Source organism: Prionailurus viverrinus, chromosome D1 (assembly GCF_022837055.1).
Source record: "Prionailurus viverrinus isolate Anna chromosome D1, UM_Priviv_1.0, whole genome shotgun sequence".
Taxonomy (NCBI): domain Eukaryota; kingdom Metazoa; phylum Chordata; class Mammalia; order Carnivora; family Felidae; genus Prionailurus; species Prionailurus viverrinus.
Genome location: NC_062570.1, coordinates 78,287,501 through 78,312,667, shown reverse-complemented (window position 1 = coordinate 78,312,667; position 25,167 = coordinate 78,287,501). Strand labels below are relative to the sequence as shown.

The 25,167-nt window shown below is 36.8% G+C and overlaps 1 protein-coding gene across 1 annotated transcript in view; it reads right to left on the bottom strand.

Annotated features, from left to right (window-relative positions):
* Positions 1–25,167, bottom strand: part of GAS2 (growth arrest specific 2) — a 129,723-nt gene that overhangs the window by 40,204 nt on the left and 64,352 nt on the right. The window contains exons 6-7 of the mRNA XM_047879081.1: positions 16,455–16,596; positions 9,296–9,403 (exon numbers count right to left, since the gene is read on the bottom strand). Of these exons, the coding sequence (XP_047735037.1) occupies positions 9,296–9,403; positions 16,455–16,596 (250 nt within the window). The remainder of the gene's footprint in view (positions 1–9,295; positions 9,404–16,454; positions 16,597–25,167) is intronic.

The following is a 25,167-nucleotide window of genomic DNA, read 5'->3' as shown; positions in this document are numbered from 1 at the left end:
GTGGTGAGGGCTAAATAAAAGAATCCAAGGAAGTTCTTAGAAAAGCATCTGACACACAAAAACATTTGGCAAGTGTTATATAGTATATGTAAAGAAATACAGACATAATAGAAGGTTTGTTGTTTTTTTTTTTTTTTGACAAAATCCTTGACTAGAGATTTTAGGCACAGATTAATCAACTTGAGAATTTTTTGACAATTGAAATGCCCAATCATTGAACTAATTTTACTCTAATATTGTACCTTTTCATTACATATACATATACATACATGTATGTGTATATACACACATATACACACATATTACTATATAAGATATGCACACACACATGCAAATTTATCTTAATGGCAGGAAGGTTGTAGCAATGGAGAAATTGGAAATGCAGATCATAGGACCTGTGCTTTTCTTCAGTGAAGCCATTTAATTTCTCAATGCTTCTGTAAGTTAAATAATTTTGATTTGTGGCTATTGAAAAAAAATCGTCCATTTATTTAGATGCAGTGCAATGGCAAAAGAAAATGATTGAAGGTGAAATAGAGTCAGACATGTATTGTACAATATGGTAGGTAAATCCTGCTAATCCAGTTAGAGATGGATAAAAATGCTTCTCAGGTCAGCTGAAAATAGATACAATTCTTGAAAATCTTCTCAATGCTAAGTGGTCAATAGTGACAAATTCTCAGGGAAAAGGGATGTTTGGTTTTGAGCTTTCATTTATTCATTGTTCTTCACACTTGATACATTTGTTAACAATTCAATGGAAGACGAAGTGAATTCTCCAATAAGAACATAAAGAACTGTCCTGATATATTAGCTAATCTTTCCATTCTTTTAAGAGATATCAAACTGCGTTTTTTCCCTTGCTTTCAAAAGTGGTGTCAGGTGTAGTAGTGGGTACAATCTTGGACAAAGTCAACTTTCAGTTTCTCCCTGGTTAAAGGTTTTCAGACTCAAGAGATGAATCTATCGGAAAGATAGGACTTCATCAGCTAAAATTTTACAGCAATGGTTAATCACTATTTTGCATTCATCCAAGATCTATGCCTTTCTCAGAAAAAAAAAAAGGTGAAGAGGACTTATTAACATTTGCAAAGTCCTTTGAGAGATGTATTACCAAATTGTAAATTATATCCATGTTATTAGCCCAGCCTCACTGAACATGAATAAGTTACAAACAAATGAAAGTGTTTTTAATGGAGCAAAACTATTATAAAAAATAATTTAAAATCTGAAATTAAAGTGTTTGGATACATTTTTAATGCCGTTGCTTGCTTTTCCTGAATTAGCATTCAGTTTTGAGGCAGTTGGGCAAAGAAAGGGATCCAATTTTAAAACATTCACGTTCTAATAACAGCCATGTTTCTCTCACCATGGATTAGAGCACTATGAATGCTGCCTGAGATTTTACATCTATCAGAGGCAAAAATGGCCATATTTTTTCATAGAAGTGAATATAAGCCATTAGATAGTTTTGAAATCATAACCACTGCTCCCATAAATTGCTAAATGAGATGAAGGGTTTATATTCGTGTTACTCAAAACATGAATTTTTAACATTCAGCTGCTGAGTAATGGCTGTTTGTGCAATGTTTCCACTAAGATAAATGAAAGTTTTATTTTCCCTGCCAGTTGTTTAAAACTCCTTTGCATTTTTACACAACAGCCCATTTTTCATTACCAGGAAAGGTATGCAATTGGAACCATGCTACTTTTTACTCACAGTAAATCAATATGTGTCATAAGAGCAGAAAAGAAACTAATATCCCTCGCTATCATTGGACCTTCCCTTAGAGCTAGTCCCAGAAGATACTGCCAGGTTGGGTTGCTATAGTAACAGAGCTCTTGTGCCTCTCTTGCTTGGTTTGTTACAGTGAATTGATCTTTATCACACAGGTATAAACCTGAAGAATTTTTATGGTAAATAAGAAATTACAAAGAATCAATAACAAGGTGTTTGACCTTTCCATTGATCTGAGATGATTTAATTCAAAAGTAGTATTAAGAAGGTAACCCCCTAAGATTTCAAATTCCTTTGCTGACTTCCAATTAAATTATTCATTGTCTTTTCTTTAGGCTCCTTAAGCAGTCCCATTTCTTAAAATGTAGGGGAAAAATACCTTGACCCATTAGAGTGTTAGCATGGAACCTCATACGATTTTACCCAGCTATGAAGGTCTGGTATAAAAATGTCTTGAAATGATATTAATCTACTTTAAAAATATCTACAATTAGCAAGAAGATTCAACAACACCCTACTGGCAATACAGAAGAATTAAATTCTGACTTCTATAAAAAAGATCACAGTGCAGAAAATATAATTTGTAATACATAGAGTTCTACTTTGTTTTGCCTAATCAACAAGATAGGCTATATAAAGCATTTAGAACAGCATCTGGCATACAAGTAAACACCTAATCCTAATAAATATTATTATAATTTTTATCACTATCATAATACAGTCAAACACATTATATCCCTTTCTATACAGTAGGCACTACTGATTATGCAACTGTAATGACCTTTTCAATCCAAATATTTTTAAAGTAAAGATGATATAAGGAATACACTACTACGTGGTTGAGCCTTAAATATATTATAAAAAGCTGCAGGTCCTTTTTAGAGGACCAGCCTTGTGGAATAGCATACTTGTATTTGATGGACATGCCCTAGGGAGATAGCTTTGAGAGGAGTGTAGTATTATGTGTTTGGGAGCTGGGACTTCAAATTGTTTATCATACTACCTACTTGAGACCTTAAACTCCTTAAGACTTTGTATTTTCATCTGTAACAAAAAGATAAAAGCAATTTCAAAACCAGCTGTGAGATGGAGAGAATCTAGTGAGGCAATATATACAAGGCACCTGCTGAAATGGCTGCTATAAATGATACTTGTTACATTTTAGCCCTCTTTCCTTTAAAGATTTTCCAGTCATTCTTTATGTCATAATTTCCAAATGGAACTTGAAAGTAAAAATGAGCATAAATTCAGTATTTCTTAGCAGTACTTCAATATATATGGGTTGCAACTCTGGCAAATGGTAGAAAACTTTCATTTCAATAGAATTCTATGTTACAAATTATTTTTCTTAATTTGCTTCAGTTGACAATGTCTTCCCCGAAGTATGTTTTCATGACCTCCTATCCCAGGATGATGCGATGCTGGGAGTGGAGGGGGGGGTGGGGGGGAATGCGGGGGGCGGGGTGGGAGGGGAAGGGCTGGAGAGATAAACTTTCCATGGTGGGATACATTTTAGAAAATGTTAAATAGTACATCTCACTGTAGGAATTAATAGATCATATGAGTATATTCAACCCTTGGAGAAATCCCAGATAATCTCAGATAAAAAAAAATTAGTATTGCTTTGTGGTAAAGAGTGTAAATTTGGGAGTTAGGCCTGTGAATGCCACTTTTATCTCTCATGAGCTTATCAGTCTGAGAAGTTATTCAACCTCCATGTTTCAGTTTCCTCATCTGTAAAGTAAGAATGGCAACAGTATGTTCCATCAGGAGGAGAGGTTGAAATGAGATCTACCATGTGAGCAGACAGAGGCCAATAGAGTCAGTTCAATAAAAGGAGTCCTGTTTAAACTCTTTAGCGTGATAAATATAAATAATATCTTTGAACATCTTCTGGAGCTGTTTTTCCTTGGAACACTCTTTGAACAATGCTAAAGTACGATGTTAAGAGTAGTGACAAAGTGTAATTAAGTAAAAGACTATTCAGCATATTAGTGCTCAAATCAAGTAGCACACGCAAAAAAAGTCAACTACCTCACAACACATGATTCCGTGATTCCGCTGGCTTGTATTTTTTGCCAGAGATTCCTACAACCAGGACATTAGAGCAACTGTGTGGTGTAAAGATCTTACCCCATGGATGTTCTACTCATTAGAGCCATTTACGCCTATTTCATGCATTGGCAGAGATCAGTTTATCATGTTGGACCATTTGCATGTCACTGAAAGTTGAGCCTTAAAAGGAAAGGGGTATCAAATGATTAAAGCTTTAATGACTAAGAGGGAGAAAACTGAGTGTATGGCTCACTGATGGCATCTGCAACGAGAAGGGACATTATTCAGATGTTTGCATGTTTGCTAGTGCTAACCCAAAACAATCTGAGCCGGTTTTCCAAATGGAGATATAAAATAGTAAAGGAAGTGAATAAAAGGTGAGAGTTTCATCCAAGGAAACAATATGCTGCAAGTATACAGCAAAATGTGAAGTCCTCCCTCATCTAAATAACACCACGATTCCAATAAACCTCTGTACCCTTTTTCAGAAGATGGAAAGCTTAGCCAGTGACCAGAAAAATGAGCAGTCAGCTAATTAACCTGATGCCTTTTACAAGTCTCTTTAGTTATTCTCAAATTTGCAACGGTATCAGGTTGCTGATTTTTCTTCTTCTAAAGAGTTCATATTTTTAATGTCATCATCGGAAATAAATGCAGAACAACAACAAAGAAGCTCACTCATAATTCTATGCCCTCAACAATTAAAAACTTTTGAATTATTTCTCTTCAAGTCTTAATCAGAATTATATATAATTTCTATATTATGTATATAATATAGAAATATTTATATAAGTATTTCAGAAAGATATTTTATATGTGAGTACGGTTTCAAAATCTGGATTTTTTTCTACTTAACATCGTATCTTCAGTATTTCCCCACAACGATACACAAAAGTTTCCAAAATGATCATTTCTAGTATCTGAATGGTTATATTTTTCCATCATCAGACATGCAAATTATTTCTAATTGTGTTGTTGTACAACAAATCTCTTCCTTCACGTAGTGGTTTCTTTCCTTTAGATTAGAGGTTTCAAGTTTCAGCACACATCAGAATTACCCGGAGGGCTTGTTCAAACAGATGGCTAGCTGCCACCCCAGGTGAGGCCCAAGAATTTGCGATTCCACCAACTTTCTAGATGATGCCAATGCTGCTTATCTGGGACATCGCTTTTTTTTTTTTTTTTTTTTTTTTTTTTTTAGTGTAGTCTTTCTTTTTTTTAAAAAAACAAGCTCTATGCTCAACATGGGGCTTGAACTCATGACTCCAAGATCAAGAGTTGCATGCTCTACTGACTGAGTCAACCATGCACCCCGCAGGGAGATCACTTTAAAAGTTACTATCATTTATATAGAATATTATCATCATTGAATTGGGACTGACAAATTGAATAGTACATTTTCATGGCATCTAAGAAATATTTTGGAAAACCCTTCCTACAAGCTTATACAGATTTATATTGGCACCTGACTTCTTGATACTGGAAGCCTGTGTAGAAACCAAGTAACTGAATGAACGAAAACACTGGAAAATGCGCATGTTTCTCATCCTCAAAATCACAACTTTAGGCCTCAGATCCATGTATTTATATTCCAGAGATACATAGCATGGCCAAATGGTAACATCCAAACATGTGCCACCACAGAAGTCAACAAGGAGCTTTTTGGCATCATTGTCCAATTTCAAGTCAGTGAAACATAACTGAAATACCTCGGAGGAAAGAAAGCACTTAGCTTGCTTGTCCACCAGATAGTTCAAAAACAATGTCACCCACTGGAAAACATAAGGCAAAAATCTGGCTTCAAGAAATTGTTTTTACATTTAGAAACAAGAGCATCGTGACTTTGTTAGGGGACTACTTGCATGCTTGCCTAAAAGACACAGTCAAAAATCTCAGACATTCTTTATATTTGGGTAGACATTAGTCTCTCAACCTTAAATGAAGATATATATGTGTATAAACAAACATACCCATATAACCATACAGATGTGTGTACATAAGTACACATGCATAGCCAGATATGCAAAGTAGTTATTCATACCTTGCTTTCTAGAAACTCACAGATAAGACATATGCTTAGCAAAGACAACATCTGCCAAAAATGTCTTCTGGGCTCTTTCTCTCTAATCTGCAAACATTCTTGTATTTTTCATTCTGATTTTTTTTTATTATATCTTTTTGAATGTATAAGGAGAAGTTGCGTTCATATACATAATAATCATAAAACCATACATAGGTAAGGTGATTGGGTGTTGTCAACAAACCTTGAAATCAGTTAGCAATGAACTTGTTAACTCTGGCTTATGTTGAGAAGCGTAGATCAAGAGTAAATGTACGAGGTACAGACTTATTCAGAGAATCTTGTATTTATGACTTTCTAAGGGGTAGAAAGTCTGTGTTTTGGCAATTGTATTACCTTTAAGTAGATGCTAAGTCAACAGTCTTAACAGACCTAAATGACTCTAAATTGCCCTTTGGATGGACAAGTTCACTATGGCCATATGAAAATACTGCTGTTCTCAGGATGGACAGAACACTAGGGGATAAATGATAATATACCATGTATATTTCACCGTTTGTACATGTTACATAATAATATGCATAAATGTATTGACTTATAATGTAGTAAATATGACCATACCTTGCAGCCTCAAAAGAGATACGGCAAAGTTTAAAATATGCCCATGTTAAAAGTGCAAAAATAAAAACCACAGAACTGCAATTCAGGGACAGGGAGGCAATCCCCCCTAGTGTGTTTGAGATTTTGACTCTAGGCACTTAGTACTTAATCCTGGTGTTCAGAGCAACTTAAAGTTAAGATGTTAGCAGCAACAACCAATTGATCATTTGAAAACCAATACCCTAGGCATTTTGAGTAGTAACTGTCAGCTCCTTACAATAAGTGAGTGCAAAATGACAATCAATTAAATATGGTCTGCGCCACAAATCAAAAAGTATTAGCCAAAGTGCATACACATCAATGAGACTTTTTTAGCTCATGAATTCAGTGTAGAAGAAGAAATAGGGAGACAGCATATAATGAAAGGTGGATATAGACTTCATGTGAAATTTCAGCTCCTAGACGCAACAGAATGGGAGGTAAAGGGAAAGCAGAGACAAGGAGAGGGGTGTTTTTAAAATCAATTTACTCCATGGTGGGGGTGGGGTGGAGAATAGACTCCTAGCAAGCTGAGGGATAAGAATTTCAACGAATACGTATTAATATAATTTCCTTTTTTGGCAAACAGTTTTAGTTTCCAATGTATGCAATGATAGTAAGTTTCCTTTTAAAAGGATTTGAAAAAAAAATGGACCAATTTTAAAGTGAAGCCTGTTGTAAAAAAAAAAAAAAACAGTATAAATTACCTGTGGACGTTGCAAACAGAGAAAGGGGAGGACTACGGGTCATTATAACACTGTTCTACAGCACTTGTCATAGCTGAGTAATGCCCTAACTTGCAGGGCCAGTCAGGGAATGACCATATCCCAGTTAACCCTCTTAGTGCGCTTGGAACATCAAAAGCATGAAACTGAATGTGTGCGATATGTTCTGCTTTGTTAACTGACATTAAATTCAAACACTATCACTCAGGACTTGGAGGCAACTGTTTTCAGTAAAGCAAATCTCAATACCTCTAGAAACAAGCCATGAAAAGATTTCACTTGAAAGGAAACCATTTTCTGAACACAAAAACAGAGCATCAAAATATACCTTATCTGTCCAATATGATATAAATTCAGGTTATTTATAAACGTGGGTATTAAATTCTCAGACCACTGACTCAATATGGAAGACCAGACAGAAATAGACATATGTGATATATATTTTTGCCTAAAGATATTGGGTTACATTATAGGGAAAAGCATCTAATTTACTGATCATGTGTTTGTTAACATTTCTAAATAAATGAAGCCCTATGTTTTGATTCCAGGCACTAAGGCCTAATGTTCTCAAGAAGGATGAGTTTCAATTGAGAAAGATCAACCTAGTCAAATGTAAACACATTTGCTAAATCCTTATTTTTTAATGTACTAAAGCAAAAGAAGGCAGCTTGGCAAAAATAAACATGTATGTAATCTTTGTAATAAGGAATTAGAGAACAATAAGCAATTACTAAGGCAACTGTCTATCTGGGCGAGGACATTCTTGCAGATTTGTTCTCAAACCTCTAATGGTCACATATCATTATATTTTTTTCATTGCCATTACAAAGCAAAATAGCAATTATTAGCTGGAAGTTTTTTAAAAAATCAATAACATGGCTCTAAAATTAGATTAAAATACAAAATGATTGACATCATTTTTGAGGACGAATTATGATTAAACTTTTCTTCTAATTATATGCTGTAGAGCCTTAAAAATTCTCACGTGAATACTTTTCAGTCAAAAGTTGAAATTAAGAAAACTTTACAGTGACAAAATTACTACTGGGTCATCACTGACTTTGAGTATTGTTAGGCATTTTCATTGATGGTACTTGATGTACACATTCATTCTGCTCTACAAAACAGAATAACAAGCAAGATACTTCAACTTATTCATATGAGAGAATACAGTTCCTCTGAATCATAACCTCTGTTCTTTAGGAAATGACTAAAAAATATGGTAGAAAAATACTTATGAATTGCAGATTTCTAGGTATAGGTCAGTACTATATTTTCATCTTCTTGTTTTTGAAAAGAAGAATCTTGGTCTTAGGAAAAGTCACAAACTTATTTTGAGATTAAATGATTTTGATTATTGACAAAACAGATCAAATGAAAGGCATGAAATGTTACTTTGAGCCCCTAGTAACAGCCTAAAACCTCTTGTGGTATCTAGTCAGATTTTTCATTAGTAAAATGGACATTAATGATTGTAAATGATTGTAAAACGGACAGAGACCACCAGAACATTCATTGGCACACATCCACGTTTCTTTATTCTAACCCAGAACACTAAGTGAGAAATGGCGGTCACTATTTAACCATGCCATTGGAATGAGCTTTCATTCTTCTCGCTCTGGTTCATTACCCAAACTTCTGAACCCAAATCATGTTCAAATCATTTGAAAGTTACCAGAACCAATAGGATGATCATGTTCTAAACTTGGAATATGGAAAACTAGGACAGAACACTATTTCTGTTTCCCATGGGGATGGGAGGCGGAGGTCGGTGGATAGTGGTGGTGGTGGGGGTTAGTTCCTTTGAAACTAAATGTGTAAACAGAAAAGGAATTTGATTTTTCTTTTTCTCATTCTACTCGATCTCTATGATTTGTTTGGTGTGTGTGTTTGTATCTATGTAAAAAGAGAAAGATAGTTCTATTTATTTAGCCCTCAGTAGTAATTATGTATAATACATTTAAAAACATGTTCATACCTGGTATCTTCCAATCCAACTGTAAACACCATAAGGGAAGTTCTTGCTTAGTTACAGGTCATATTTCCCCTATAACCACCAACTCCAGCCCTGAATATTCTCATAAAGGACAAGATACCAAGTAAAAAGTAAAACTTTACCCTAATGAAGAGGATCTTTTCTCCCACTCGGTATCTTCCTTGGGAGAGCCTCTCCACACAGAATTTGTTTGGGCATTTGCAAGGAGGATCTTCAGAAATTCGCTTCACCTGAAAGAGAAAAGCAAGCAAGTTCATTTTCCTTAATCAGGTTCCATTTAGATTGATTTGTTCCATGGGTTCAAAGGCCCTGGACCATTAATGTTTTCAAATTTGTTCTATATTAAACTATGGACATGATATGAGCACAGAAATATCACATTACACCCTAACTGTGTAAGAGTCAGGCCCTGAAGGCATTTTCTGAAGGCCAAATAACTGCACTAAGGCATAAGTTGGATGATGACAATAATAATGATGCTGGAGGATAATGATGAGCAAATCCCTTGGCAGTGGAGGAATAATGAGTAAGGTTCTCACTGGGGAGAATTAAAAAGATAGTGTACATCCGGTTGCCAAGATAAACAGATTGAAAGCTAGAACAGAATGTATGCTAACAGAGTAAAATTTCCTTACTATAATTGTGATGATATTAATTTTACCATTTTAAAAATAAATGAGAATTAAATTATTATTTTTTAAAAATGAACCCATTGTTTCATATTGTTTTGAACTCTAAGATTTCCTTTAGGAAGTTGTCTCTATTTCACCCAGAGTCACCCAGAAATTCACTCCATCTCAGTAAACCTCACCTACCAAAACCTATTTGTGTGGCAGTATCTTACAATTTACATGTTATAGAATTCATGTCTGAATATTGGAGTCCATCTCTATTTTCTCTATCTCGCTACTCTTTAAAAAATACATAATCTAAGTGATATGCACACAACACTTATAAACATTTGTGGCTCTTAGACGATAATGGATAGGCCATGATTTAAAAAAATTTTTTTTAATGTTTATTTTTGAGAGAGAGAGACAGACAGAGCATGAGCAGGGGAGGGGCAGAGAGAGAGGAAGACACACAATGTGAAGCAGGCTTCAGGCTCTGAGCTGTCTGCACAGAGGCCAATGTGGGGCTCGAACTCACGAACTGTGAGATCATCACCTGAGCCAAAGCCGGATGCTTAACCAACTGAGCCACGCAGGTGCCCCTGGATAGTCCAAGATTTTAGGAACAAGTTTATACTTATGTTTTCCTTGACTGGGAAGATGCCATGCTATATCTCATAACTGTCCTCTCTCCAACTAACCAACCAAACAAACAAACCAGAACAATAATTTCCTGTGTTTTGAGCCAAGGTCACCATGGAAGAAAGAAAAGAAAGGCTGCCATGTGCCGCCTGCATTTGAGAAGCTAGATAGAACAAATTTAGATCCTAAAGGAATTCACTCAGGCTCCCCTCACCCAAATTCTTTCTACCACAAAGATATGGTTCCTGGAGCTTTGTCATTTTACATTTATTTATTTTGAGAGAGAAAGAGTACAAGCAAGGGAGGGTCAGAGAGAGAGGGAGAGAGAGAAAATCCCAAGCAGGCTCTGCATTGACAGTACAGAGCCCAATGCAAGGGTTGAACTCAAGAACTATGAGATCATGACCTGAGCCAAAACCAAGAGTCAGACACCTAACCGACTGAGCCACAGACGTGCCCCAGGAGTTTTTTCATTAAAGAAACTCAAATAGTCCCTCAACTCAATGTCTGACTTTAATCAGCCTTCCACTAGGTAAAAACCACGGGAAGAGTGACACACGAACACATGTGCACGTTGGTGTGAAGGACTCAAACAGCTTGGTTTCCCTAGAATAAGAGAGGTTTTAGAAAGAATGGAAGCATAAGACACTAGAGGGAAAACTAGAAAGGGTGGAGGCATCCTGAAGCAAAACTTACCTTAAGAACTATACAATATGCCTCAGCGAAGACCTATAAAGAATTAAGACTATTGCTGAGGGAAAGAGAATCAACCTCAGGATGTATGTTTTCATCAGCCCCCTCCAGAATCCCTGATTTTACCAACATACAAACCTATAACTCTTGGTACTTATTTTTACCATAGCAAATTGTGCCTCAGTTATTGGTTAACCTTAATGTATCTTTGCTTGATTGTGAGTTACATTGGGTTAAGATAATATCTCATTACAGTTTTAACTTCTTGAAATAAAGCATGATGCCTTAATGGACTATGTGTTCAATAAATGCATATTGAATAATAAATGAATGGTAAATAAGACATGTACCTATATAGGACACAGGGGGAAATTAATGCAATAAATCAAGACTGGATTCAAAGAATAGTAGAAATGGTTTTCACTGAAAAATGAGGAAGCTACCTAACAATCATTAAGTTAGTGATTGGGCCCATGTCTTTGAGTTATGAATTTTTTGTACTGTATAAAACTTGGCTCACAGCTATATACACCCACCCACCCCAGTATTAAGAGAATTCTGCCTCTAGGGATTTTTTTGACGGGATATTCTTGAACAAGATGGAAATTATCGAACAAGAAGTACAAAAATTGGGTAATACAAGTGTCATTCCCTTCCATAATGAGGAACCACATTCTGGGGTATGGAGGTGTCAATGAATGTAGGCTGTTTTCAGAGTCCCTCTATGTGTATCTCTTTCTATACATGTTTCTTAAAATGTGTTTAAAATAAAGATGTATACATAGTACAACTATATATAAATTATGTTGAATTTATACCACTACTAATTTATACCATAACTTTTCACCCCAATAAGGGCTTCCGTAAGAAAGGAAGGAAGGAAAGAAGGGAGAGATGAAAAGAAGGGAGGGAGGGAGAAGGACTTTGGCCATCCAGAAGAAAATCAGGCAGTAAGCACTGTAAAAACACATGGCCCAAACTCTAGGAGAGCCATACTTGGCACAGCTTCACTGCCACATAGTAACTGGACAAAACAGTAGACTGGTGTCCAAGTGGTTCCTCTGCTAAGACAATACAATCACAATTATATATGGAAAGTATTTCCGCCTTGAAATGTTCTTATACAAAACAAAGAAACTATTGGGATGAAATGAAGTAAAACACAAGGAACATTTTCTCAAGTGACCTGCCCTTCTCCAATGCCTTCCTAGCTTTGAAAACGGACTTGTTTTTTTAAAACCAAGGGCTTTTTTGTAGTTGTGTGAGGGGTGGAGGCAGAAATGGAAGAGACAAGGCCAGACTGTGGGTAGTGGAAATATATTGTTAAGTCAACAGTTACTGATGACATCTGTGCTTCTAATATTACCTTGGGATAAGTCAGTCTGGCAGGTGTTCTGTTTTTGGCCAGGAACCCAGCCAATTTTCTGCTGAAATAGGATTTCAAGAGGAGCCTGATTACTAAGAATTATACTATCTCTCATCCCCAGACTGAGGAAGTTGATGGAGAAGAGGAAGAAAGTAAGAATGGTTTCTTAGAACTGTATTCAATTCATTGTGTGGGAATGCGCTCACCATGAGGGAAGGCAAACAGAGAACTCAACCTAACCCCACTGTTTTATCACAGCTGATTCCCTCTATCAGGACATCTGGAGAATATATTCATCTGAATGGACTCCACTGTGTTTCTCTGATGATATCTTGATTAAAGAAGGTGGCACGGATTATCTGCATAAAGGTCACCAATTTTTTTTTTCAATTTTCCACAATTTCTCAAAAGAAATGTGAGGAAACATTGAAAGTTTCAAACTGGCAGTTATTGCTGGAACTGTTCATTGGAATATGATATCTTAGCACAGGTCAGCTTCTCTTTCTTTTTCTTTACTCTTTTCTCTTCCCTCTCCCCCCTTTTTTCTTCTTTTGCTCCCCGTCTTTCTTCTCCTTCCTTTCCTTTTTTTTTCATAAAATAATAACTTCTCCAGAGTAAAAATAGCCAATATTATTAAATAAACACAGGGACTTTGCAAGCAATTTCTATCTTATACCTTATTCTACAGTGCATTCTGCAGTTCATGACTTTCAACTCCCCAATGGCTATATATGCCTTACATACAGTGAAGCAGTTGCCATAGGAACTCTATCTATTTGACATATGAAGCTCGGATTTAAACCATTAGTGAATCTCAGATTATTTTTTGTCTTTGTTCCACTGTCCCTGAAATAAAATACGCCAATGAGAAACTATCACTTAAGCAGAATGTGAATATTTCAACGCAATTTCCCCAATGTAGCATGAAGGAGACTGTAAGAGACTCCTGTGGCCAAATAAGTTTGGAAAATTCCAGATTAAACAAGACCGTATTATAGAACTCACTACTGCCTTTGACATGCCAAAGAGCACTGCCAAACTCCAGATAGGGACTGTAGTAAGCTGCATTTCTCAAACTAACATAACCATAGAATTGTTTTCCCCATGGGGCATCTGGCAGTGTGTTTGATTAAACATTATTTGAGAAAGGCTGGTTTAAAGACTTTTAAAACATAGTATTCTAGCTGGCAACAATACAGAAATATCCACTTTACACATTTCCTACATTCAGTTAAAACCCCTTAACTAAATAGATGGTTATGTTCCCAAACTCCATTTGGTAAATGTTAAAGGGTGTTTAAAGCTCTTCTGAAATCCCCTTCTTTGTTTGCAGTGGAGTGAGCAGAGCCTGGAGCAGAGAGAACCACCACAGAGTGACAATCTGGCCATCTTAAAGACAGTGCCCATCTCATTCTGCTCAGCTGGAATATTGGCAAAACTTTTCAAAAGTCCCTTTCGTACTTATTGCACCACCTTCTGCCTCCTGTCATTGTTCTCCTCTACGCAAGATGAGGATGATCACACACTGGACAAGCTGGTGAAAAAAATGGACCCTTTCTGGCTACTTCTCCCAGGTTCATGTAAATGGCTTCAAGTGGCAATGTCTCCACCCTCTGCAAAGCTACAGCACGGTTGAGTAGTACACATATCCCCAGAACACATGGCTTTTCTTCATAAATAGAAAAAACGCAGAAGCTTTTTTAAAGATTTTTTACCTACGTTGTTAATTTATCCAGTGTGATAGAGATGAATACAATATGGTCCTGTCACTGAGAACGAGAATTACACCCAGAGAAGAATGGGCATTTATGCCCAATAAGGCACATCCCTCATTAAATATACACAAAACTTTGGGGGCATCAAGGACTAATTTGTCCATTTTGCCTGGGATAAGAGATGCCAACAAAGTTTACAGGAGGCTGTGCAAACTGAATTTTAAAAGATGAAAGAGTACTTAAATGAACATTCAAAGGGTGAGTAAGCAGAATTCTGGTGAGGAAAGCAAGTGAGGAAAAACACAGAATGTAAAATTTCCTTAGAAATTTGGGATTAGCAGACATGCTTACAATGGATATATCAGAATGCAAGAATAAGTCCAGAGGATAAAAATTCAAGGAAAGACAAAATGGGCCAGAACATGGAAGGCTCACGTAGCATATAAATGAGTTTGGGCATTACCTTGGAATGTCACAGGGAACCCCTATATAATTTTAATCAAGTCTGAGTTGCATTTTTTGCTAATCATTCTGGTAGCAATAATGTTCAGGGGAGAAAATTATAAGAACAGAAAACAGTATCAAACACCAGAAAGTGGTCTCATAATTTGAGAACTAAAAAAAAATTCATTTGGTTCAGAAATTTACTCATTAAAAGTCTAAGCATTGACTTGGCCAGAACTCTACATATAACGCACTGGAGAAAGTCAACAGAGGTCACAGCTAAGACAAAAAGGGAAAAAAAAAATCAAGTGCAATAGCCCCAGAGAAACACTTTATAAGAAAGACTAAAGGAACATCTTATTCTAAAATAAGTTGAATCCAAGAAGTATAGCTAGGAAAGGAAAAAAAAAATGTTCTCATCATTTTATAAATAACACACCATTATCTACTATTAATACAATATTTTATTTAATTTCCTTTATTTCTAATAAAAATGATAATTGTGAGAAGCAAGCAAGGCATGTGACCAAACCTAAAAACAGTCCTGTGGTTATAAAATCCTTTTAGATGGCATTGTATTAACATGCCCTGCTTAGTCTTTAATTCCTGAGTGGATTGAACAAAAGAAAACTCAATTAAATTGGTATTGGCTAAGATACCCTGACAAGCTAAGGTGAAGCTTGTTGCCCTTAGAAATGGAAATTCTCAATCTGTCAAACTGTTGCACTTCTGCTTATCTGAATCTGCAATATAGGCCATTGTGTCACATGGGGAAAAGCAAAAGATGAGGCAATGTGTCTGCAGCCTATAGTGTCAGTCAGCCATTTTCCCAGCTCTTTGCAGCTCAGACCCTAGAGAAGGAAACCAAGCTATGGGCCAGCACTGCTTTGCAGTCCTGCCTAGCCCACATAACTGGTGTTATGGTTGTTGCTAGTTTCTAAGGACTTTGCCCATGTCGGAGACATACTTCAGTCTCACATCCCTAAGGTAACCAGTTTTTTGAAAAGCTGCATCAGTACTTTTTAGATTTGCACTCAAATTAGATGTGCTGGGAGATGAATACTTGCACATCATCAAACACGCTTCCATAACCAAAAGCTACTTTTAACAGACAACAGAGGTAGCCAGAGCATTTTAATTCATCCAGTTTGCTGTTACTCCCAGAATCTGTTTTGTGTGATTATGAGGGTATAATGAAACTATTCCCTAATCTGCCAAAGACTGTGACTCTGGGACTTTGCTAAGTAGAAGGGTGGGGACCCCAGACAGTTCGCAAAACCGGGTTGGGATCTAAGCTCCTCTCCCCTCAGCAGGTGATTCAACCCCAAAGTTTCAGCTTCTTCAACAAGAAATGTATCCTCTGATAACAACAGCACTTGAAAAACAATGATGGATCCTGACCCTTAGCAGGCAGGCACCAAAGGGCCATTATGTTCCCTGTGGTATATTTGTGTTCTCTTCTTTAACAAACCTCAAGATCTCACGCCTCAGGCTTCTTATCTGTGAAATGAAGAACCGTGAACCAAAACTATCAAGGTTGAACTGTTTGTAAAGGTAACTTTTAGGAAGCCAACTTAATTAGCCTAAAATTTTAGATACTGCTCAGTAGAATTAAGTGATACTTTATTGCAAATGACTGGCTCCGTTTTGAATCACAGATTAGCTACTTCAACTGTTGTAGGACTACAAACTTTTTCATAGGATTTCAAAATGAATTTCAAAGGTTAGACTGATAAGAAATTATACAGAATGAGTTCTGAAGTTCAAAAAAGACAAAGTGCTGGTAAGAAGTCCAACCAATTCTACTTACTGCATCATCCAGTAAGTTCCCCGTACTCTTTTTTCCAGAAGACTTTGATGAAGGAGAAGGTGAAGGAGAAGGGGCAGAAAGTGTTTCTTCTTGTTCAATCTCTTTTTCCAGTTTTATCAAACCAGGAGGTTCCACACCATACCTTTTAAAAGACACCAGATCAATACACATGCATAACTTATAAAGATAGACTTGCCATACGTTACGTTTGATCATGAACTGCATGCATAGGACCAAATTGCTGACTTTAAAACTAACTGTCTCTGGCATTGAAATGGTAAGTTCTTAAATTGGCATCCTTTAAAGCAGGAAAAAACACATATATCTGATTTAGATATATGTATCTATAGATGTGTGTTTTGAAGATATAGGTCTGTAAATAAAGATACACACATACACACTTATGTTTAGATATGTATACACACACACTAACAGACATCTGACATATTAAGAATAAAAATACCCCATGTAATATATTGAGGCAATAACATGAATTAGCATGTAAAGTTTAGCCTTCAGCTGTTAGATTTACTAGCTTTGAGATTGTTATAACTGAATTTCTATTTTGAACACAAACTTGTTAAAGACAAAAATAGCAATCCCCAAGGTAAACATCCTTATTCGCTGCTAATTGTACAACTCCTATGAGCCCAGAACAATGTACTATGGGTTATACTGTGTCATATGTGATACTCTTAAAAACAACACAAGGAGGAGCACTTGGGTGGCTCATTTGGTTAAGCGCCTGACTTCGGCTCAGGTCATAATCTCATGGTTCATGAGTTCGAGCCCAGTATCGGGCTCTGTGCCGACAGCTCAGAGCCTGGATTCTGCTTCACATTCTGTGTCTCCCTCTCTCTGCCCCTCCCCCACTCATGCTCTGTCTCTCTCTGTCTCTCTGGCTCTCTCTCTCTCAAAAATAAAACAAAGTAATAATTAATAAAATTTAAAAAACAGGGGCACCTGGGGGGCTCAGTCAGCTAAGCGTCTGACTCTTGGTTTTGGCTCAGGTCATGATCTCACAGGCGTGGGATGGAGCCCTGTATCAGGCTCTGTGCTAACAGTGTGGAGCCTGCTTGGGATTCTCTGTCTCCCTCTCTCCCTGCCCCTCCCTCACTTGTGCTGTCTCTCAAAATAAATGTCTCTCAAAATAAATAAATAAGCAAAAAAATTCAAAAACAACATAATGAAGGCATATATAGGGGTATGGTGAAAGAAAATGAATAGGGAGGAAATAGAGTAGCAATTTAGAATAATAATATATTAAAAATTCTGTGTTATAAATTATCAGTGCCATAGGAGTTCAAGGAAAACAGAGATGTAGTTGTTATCAGCATTCTTATCTCCCATAATTATATTTTTCTTAGGCTAAATTTAAAATTGGTTTGGTTTCTTAGATGCATATCAGTTTATTTAGGTGGAGAAGACCAAAGATAATTCCAGAATTTGGGAGTTGTGAAGGACCTTTGGGATCATCTAGTTATACTCTTACATTTTTACAGAATAACAATCCAGACAGGGTATAGAACTAGCTAGGAGCAAGACAAGAAAATCCAAATTTTTTGAGTGCAGGGCTGAGCCTCTTTTTCTCTGGGATTTTAATCAGGTGATTACATGGAGAGGAAAGGAGAGGGGAAAAAAGGAGAGAAAAAAAGAAAGAAAGAAGAGGAAAAAGTCCCTTGGAAATATTAAAAAATTGGTTACTAATAACCTACAAAGTAAATAATCTATATAGAGAGACTATGTAGAAGGTATGTCTACTACTTTAGTATGAATAGTATATTAAAAAGATCATTAAATCCAAAAGCTTAGATTATTGTCCTGTTCTAACACCTTGTTACTTAAACTAACATCATCACATGTGTTCAGTACATACTTGTAAAGGAAGCAATTTCTCCATTCTTGATGTTTTGTTCTGTTGAGGGTGTTCAGTTAGTTTAATTCCTGGCCTCTCTCTTTCATTACTCACTCTTCTCCATCAAGATGAAGGAATTTATCAAATTGTAAGATCTAAGAATCAACTGAGCATGCTTGACTCAGTTCCCCCTTCTTCTAGGGAAGAGGCTGCCTTCAAAAAGGCCCCATTGGAAAACTCCACCTTGGGGCACTTGGGTGGCTCAGTCGGTAAGTGTCCGACTTCAGCTCAGGTCATGATCTTGAGATTCATGAGTTCGAACCCCATGTCGGGCTCTGTGCTGACAGCTCAGAGCCTGGAGCCTGCTTCGGATTCTGTGTCTCCCTATCTCTCTGCTCCTCCCCCACTCACACTCTGTCTCTCTCTCAAAAATAAATAAACATTAAAAAAAATTTTTTTAAAGAAAACTCCACCCTGACTCATCTTTGTAATTAGGTAGTTAAACTGGCCAACTTCTGGAGGTCAGTTAAAGATGCTGAGCATGCCTGTCAACATGGATCTTATCAGTAATAAAGGTGCTATTTGATGTTCCATTTGCAACACTCTTATTTCAATTTCTGATTTTTTTCAGAATTTAGAGGCTGAGGATGTATGATGTGTCAGAGTCTCTTTGAAAGCTGAAAACCTGGAATTTAGTACAAAACAGTTTAAGCTGCCACAACCCAACCGAACAATAGCCATTTGGGGAAATGTCTCTAATGAACATAGTAATTTTTAGTTACATAAATCATTAGCTAAAAGACCTAGGCACCATTTACTGCATTTTTAATGTTTTACATATATTATTCAGTTCATGGGACATAAGGACAGCATGCACTAGTCTGCAAATCTGTAACAGTGGAGCCCACAGTCTGATTCACAGCATCCCCAGGAGTTGGCATAGATCTTGGCACACAGCAGGTACTCAATGGCTACTATGTGAATGGAAAATAAAAACCTCATAGTGTCATATAACAATGATTGGGGTTCCAAATATGAATGTGGTTTCATTATTCTGGATCTTTAATTGCCTATCATTGTAATAAAACATGTCAATAGTAAGTGCATAGAAATGATTTACCAAAAGTTTTTCCAGATTTAAAACCCCGTCCAAAACCAACCCAAATACATCTTTTGTTTTTCCTTTCTGCTACTTCATTAATTACACTGAACCCAACCCAGCATCTCATTACTGTTGACAAGTACCAACAACACTCACGTGGAGATTTGCGTATCATTTTTCCCTGAGGTAGACTTGAGCTAACTGTGCCATTGACCTATTCTTTAAATTTAGCAAGTCACTTAACCTCTGGAAGTCTGTTTTCTATCAGGAAAGTAGAAATGAAAATGGCCTGCCCTAGAGGTCCTATGGAACAGTGCAGGGAGGGAGGGAGAATGCTGGAAAAACAACTACTGCTGACCATCTTTAATGTATCCAGCACATTTGGGCATCTTGACGTACATTATTTCTGAGGCTCCTTTTAAGTTCAATGGAAAATGGAAATTCTGACTCCTGCGTTTTAATAATGTTAGAAGGAATTTTAAAGGAGTATCCATTATATGCTCGGTACAGGGTCTAATACATGGCATAGCCTCTGAAAATGTGTTGGTAATTGACATATCAAAGGTTGTACCACTAGGAAACTGCAGCACTAAGGTACTTTGGGCAAAGCTTTTGAAAAATATATTACACCACCAGATGAAATAATGTAACAGCCTGAATACTAAGATGTAAAGTAGTATTATCACTACTGTTTATATTATTACTATTGTTTGTATCCTTTACAAAAGAACTTATTACAGGCTTTCTTTATACCAGTTTCAACAGCAGAAAATATCTCAGTGCTGGAGTGTCACACAGCAAGTTACAAATTCAGCTTTGCTACTCCCTCACCCTTTTTAATCTCCCTGGATTTCTTTGAATTCTTAGTCCATCAAGGCATAAAATTGTGTTATGTTTTAATGTTCTTAAGAGAATAACACAAACTGGGCAGTGAAGCTAGAGGAATTTAACACACTAGAATTCGCAGCCAATTAAAAGTCAGTCATAAGTAAAAGCATCATATTTCAAAGTACAAATTAAGCCAATTGGAAAATATGATTTCATTTGTAATTGTTGGTGGAATCAGGCCACCTTTCAGGAATAGGCTGCATAATTTCTTTCTTTCTTTCTTTCTTTCTTTCTTTCTTTCTTTCTTTCCTTTCATTTCTTTCTCTCTTTCTTCCTTTCTTCCTCCCTTCCTCTTTTCCCTTTTTTCCTTTCCTCCCTCCCTCCCTCCCTCTCTCTCTCTCTCTCTTTTTTTCAAAGAAAAATAATAAAAAATTTACTAGAGTAACAACAGCCTTCACCATATCCGATACAAAGTAGACTTAGTTTGAATGAAGTTGGTAACAAAGTCTTATGCAGAAAACCTTGCCCTGGAGGCTTTTCTTTATCTGGGAATGTTGAAAATTAGCTCTGCCACTGAACATAGAAAATCAACACTAAGCTCCAAATCTCTGCTTATATTGGCTTTTAAATACTTCAAGCTGCCTAAGGTAGAGTCAGCTAGTCCCAAAATGCACACTTAAATACGGTTCATTGGCTTCCTGTCTGTCTGGAGATGTCAACAGGCTGTAAATCATGACACTCCCCTGGGGCTGGGGGCCCGCACCTGCAAGCCAACTTAGTCACCAAATAGGTCTTTTTTTTTTTCTACTCTCCAAAAGGCTGCTCCTTTCTGGTTTCCATGATTAATTCTATACCACTTCACATTTCTACTTTGTGAGGCTTTCACAAATCTATACTCTTTTGCATTCTTTTTTGGCTATAAGGTTTTAGGGTTTTGGAAAAGAGAGTTTGTTGCTTTCCCACTGAATAAGGGTCAAACTAAAGACAGAAAGAAGGTTTAAGGCACAAAAATCTTCTGTATACTCCAGTTATAGAAGACTAGAGTGAGTAATGAAAGGGCAATGAATTTGGTTTTGTCTCATTGAGAAAACAATGCAAAGGGCTAGGAGAAGGCTCTTCTGGTTAAGGATTTTATCAAGAGGTTCTAGGAATGGTGTTTTTATTTTTCTGGCACATGACACAATTTTTGAGATTAGTCTAGATGACATGGTTTAGCTTCCAAACTGAGCCCTGAATGAGAGAATTCATTCAAACTATTAACTAGACTAGAATTTTCAAACAAAAGACATCCGGGGCCTATTTCACTAGAGTCAGGGGGAGACATTTAAAAAATTCCCCCTTTTTAGGGCAGATAAGTTTAGAGATAAATGAATAAGTTTATAGTTAACAGAGGTTTATAGGTTCTTGCAGTTTTGCCCATTTTTATTCTGTTTTGAAGTAATTTAAAGATAGATTTACATTTGGAAGGAAATTTCACCTACATGAACACATGTGATGGTCTTAGTAGTCAGAGTCAAGTGCTTTAATTAGGATGCATTAATTAATAAATTTTGTATAAGAGTATATTTACTTTAAGCAACATTTAATTAGGCCACAGATTGAAATAGGAGACTAATGAAAATATTCACCAAGTATGTTTCTTTCAAATGGTCATAAATTTTGTTCAAAATTAAGTAAGTACTCAAAAATAAAAATATAAAAAGCTCCACTAAGATATTAATTATTGATTATGGCCCCAAACCAAAATATAAAAAAAAAGTTCACTTTTAGCGTAAAGCTAATCTTAACTCTGCAGTCTGTAAGAGGGTGAATTTATAGGAACATTTTTCAGCAATGAATATCAAAGCATTGTCATTAAAAAGATCTTTCAGTGTTTATTGACCTGTTTTTGCTGAGTGTTTTACTTTTCAAAAGAAAAACATGCATATTTTACACTCAGAAACTGACTTGGTTTCTGAAATATTAACAGTGGGATTTCACTCTCCAGTGATGATAGCTCTATTTAGCTGAAAATAATAGGAAATTTTACCCATGAGAACAAAAATAAGTGGTCTCATTCTCCCATCTCAGAACTCAGAGAAGCCCAGCTCCAATGGGGCTTAGCTGAGTGTTCCCAGGCAAAAGAACATGGCAGAGAATCAGAAGCATCCTGAGAATCATATCTGAAGTGATGTTGATGCTTTTAAGGTAACATCTGTATAATTTTAAGATGTAAGTGATCACAATCAAATATAAAAAAAAAGCATCATCTATCAGTGATTTTTTTAAATGCACACAAACTCACAAGATTGTACTAGAGACTTTGTTAGAGTCACAACTCATCTACTGTGTGTGCAAATTCATGTATTGACTTTTAAGAGCAAAACTGCCAGTTTTGGCTAAATCTGCCTTAACTCAATAATGTATGTAATCCTCTGTGGAGAAGTGGGGAGAGGAGGAAGCACAAAATAAAGATGTAGACATGGGTTTTAATACGTCTACAGAAAAATTTAGGAGTAAAATTAGATCACGTAGATGAATTTTCCTTTTTTTTTCCTTTAACTAAAATGCTCCAACTTAGGGCTTAGGTAATGAGATTTGGGTTTATTGGGTTGTTGACTGTAAAACACAACTGACCTTCTATAAAATAAAAATAAAGGGGCGCCTGGGTGGCGCAGTCGGTTAAGCGTTCGACCTCAGCCAGGTCACGATCTCGCGGTCCGGGAGTTTGAGCCCCGCGTCAGGCTCTGGGCTGATGGCTCAGAGCCTGGAGCCTGTTTCCGATTCTGTGTCTCCCTCTCTCTCTGCCCCTCCCCCGTTCATGCTCTGTCTCTCTCTGTCCCAAAAATAAATAAAAACGTTGAAAAAAAAATTTTTTTAAATAAAAATAAAAATAAAAAGGTCTTCAAATGTGTGCAAATAAAATGTGCATACATTTATATTTATTTTTTTTTATTTTTTTAATGTTTGTATTTATTTTTGAGAGAGAGAGAGAGAGAGAGAGACACAGACAGAGCACAAGCAAGGGAAGGGCAGAGAGAGAGAGGAAGACACGGAATATGTAGCAGGCTCCAGGCTCTGAGCTGTCAGCACAGAGCCCGACGTGGGGCTCAAACTCACAAACCGGAGATCATGACCTGTGCGGAAGTCAGATGCTTAATCGACTGAGCCACCCAGGCGCCCTGTTTATACATTTATATTTTAATGTTCAATCTATCCAGTTGGCATTCGACTGTTTTACCTTATCCTGCACACAACAAAAGTAACACCCTGAATAACCCCAACACATTTCTGGTTTTCAGTGTAGGTGTGCAATACTTCACATCACCTAAATAGGTGAATAAAATAGCAATGTGTACAAATCAAGCATTGTAACACAAAGGTTATCTTAATCCTTAGATAATTCCTTTGTGAAAGTAGTAATATTTTTTTGTAATGTGAGTAATTACTGCTTTCACCAGCTCACATGGTCATAGTGTGGTGAGAAATTTAGCCACCCATTTCTATCACAGATGCTGCTGCTGCTGCTGATGGCAGGATGAAAATTTGGGGGGGGGGGGTGATGGTTAGATTTATGGCATAGACTGCAGGAAGGCTTCAAAGATGTATACTTATCTCTAAACTCATCAACTTGTATACATTAAATACGTACAGCTTTTTCTTTGCCAATCGTAGGCAATAAAGTGATTTAAAAAAAAAAAGGAAAGAAAGAAATGGAGCAACCCAGAATCTCAATTTTGAAAGATTTGGGAAAAAAAACCCATAACAGTTGACATGATCCTTCATCATGAAATTCACCATGCCATTATGATCCTCTTTCATTAAAATTAAAATTTTAATTTGTTTTATATACTATGGCAAGGGGCAATTTACACCAGACATGGAGATTTCTAAAGGGATTTTGTCATTGGGAAGCAGGTCTTCTCCTTTGATGACTCAGTCATAGAAAGTTTACTTCAGCAGGATTCCTAATCAGAGTGTTCTGGTCATAAAAAGTGTAATTACAAAAAATAAAACAAACCCAAAACACAGGCAACTAATACAAATTAAAGAGGAAAATGACAACTCACAGCTAATTCTGCAGGTGGTACAACTCCTTCTCTTTACCTCCATATCACAGCTTTCAGAACCATGATGCTTATTTCATTCATATATTTAGATTATGAAAGCAACAAAATGGAATCTGGCATTGTAGAATATTCTAGCAGTATAATTAAAATAAACAACTGAAGGACGCCTGGGTGGCTCCGCCAATTAGGTGTCCGACTTCGGCTCAGGTCATGATCTCACAGCTCGTGGGTTTGGGCCCCACATCAGGCTCTGTGCTGCTGACCCTGCTTCACATTCTGTGTCTCCGTCTCGCTCTGCCCCTCCCCCACTGTGCTGTATCTCTCTCTCTCTCTCTCTCTCTCTCTCTCTCTCGAAAATAAATAAACTTAAAAAAAGTTTTTTAAATAAATAACTGAACAAAAAGTGTTCTGCCTACCCTTCTATTAAACAGGAATTCTAGACCATCCATGTTTCTCTCACTTTACCATTTCAGGGACAGTTGCTCATTTACTGAGATTTTACTTGGTGTATTTTCCTCCTGCCTGAGTATTTAACTTCCCCCCTTTTAGAGGACATCTGTAGAGTCCTTGGTAGCCCTTTGACTCAAGGTTGTTTGCCCTACAGGTCGGAAGCCCCAAGACTGGTGGAGGAGTAGTTTAGCAGAGTCCTAGAAGCAACTGATAGCTTGGTCTTACTCCTTCATAGAAACCAAGAAGGTGACAGTGCTGTAGGGGAGTGGGGTTCCAGGAAATAGCTGGACACTACAAGCTCAAACTAAGCCCTAGTGGTAGAGAGATAGAGGCCTAGGGGACCCTCTCCCAAGGCCTTCACACAGTATCTGGGAACAGAGTGGGAGAGAATAGGGAAACCTCCAAATGTCTCAAATTGACTTTTTCACT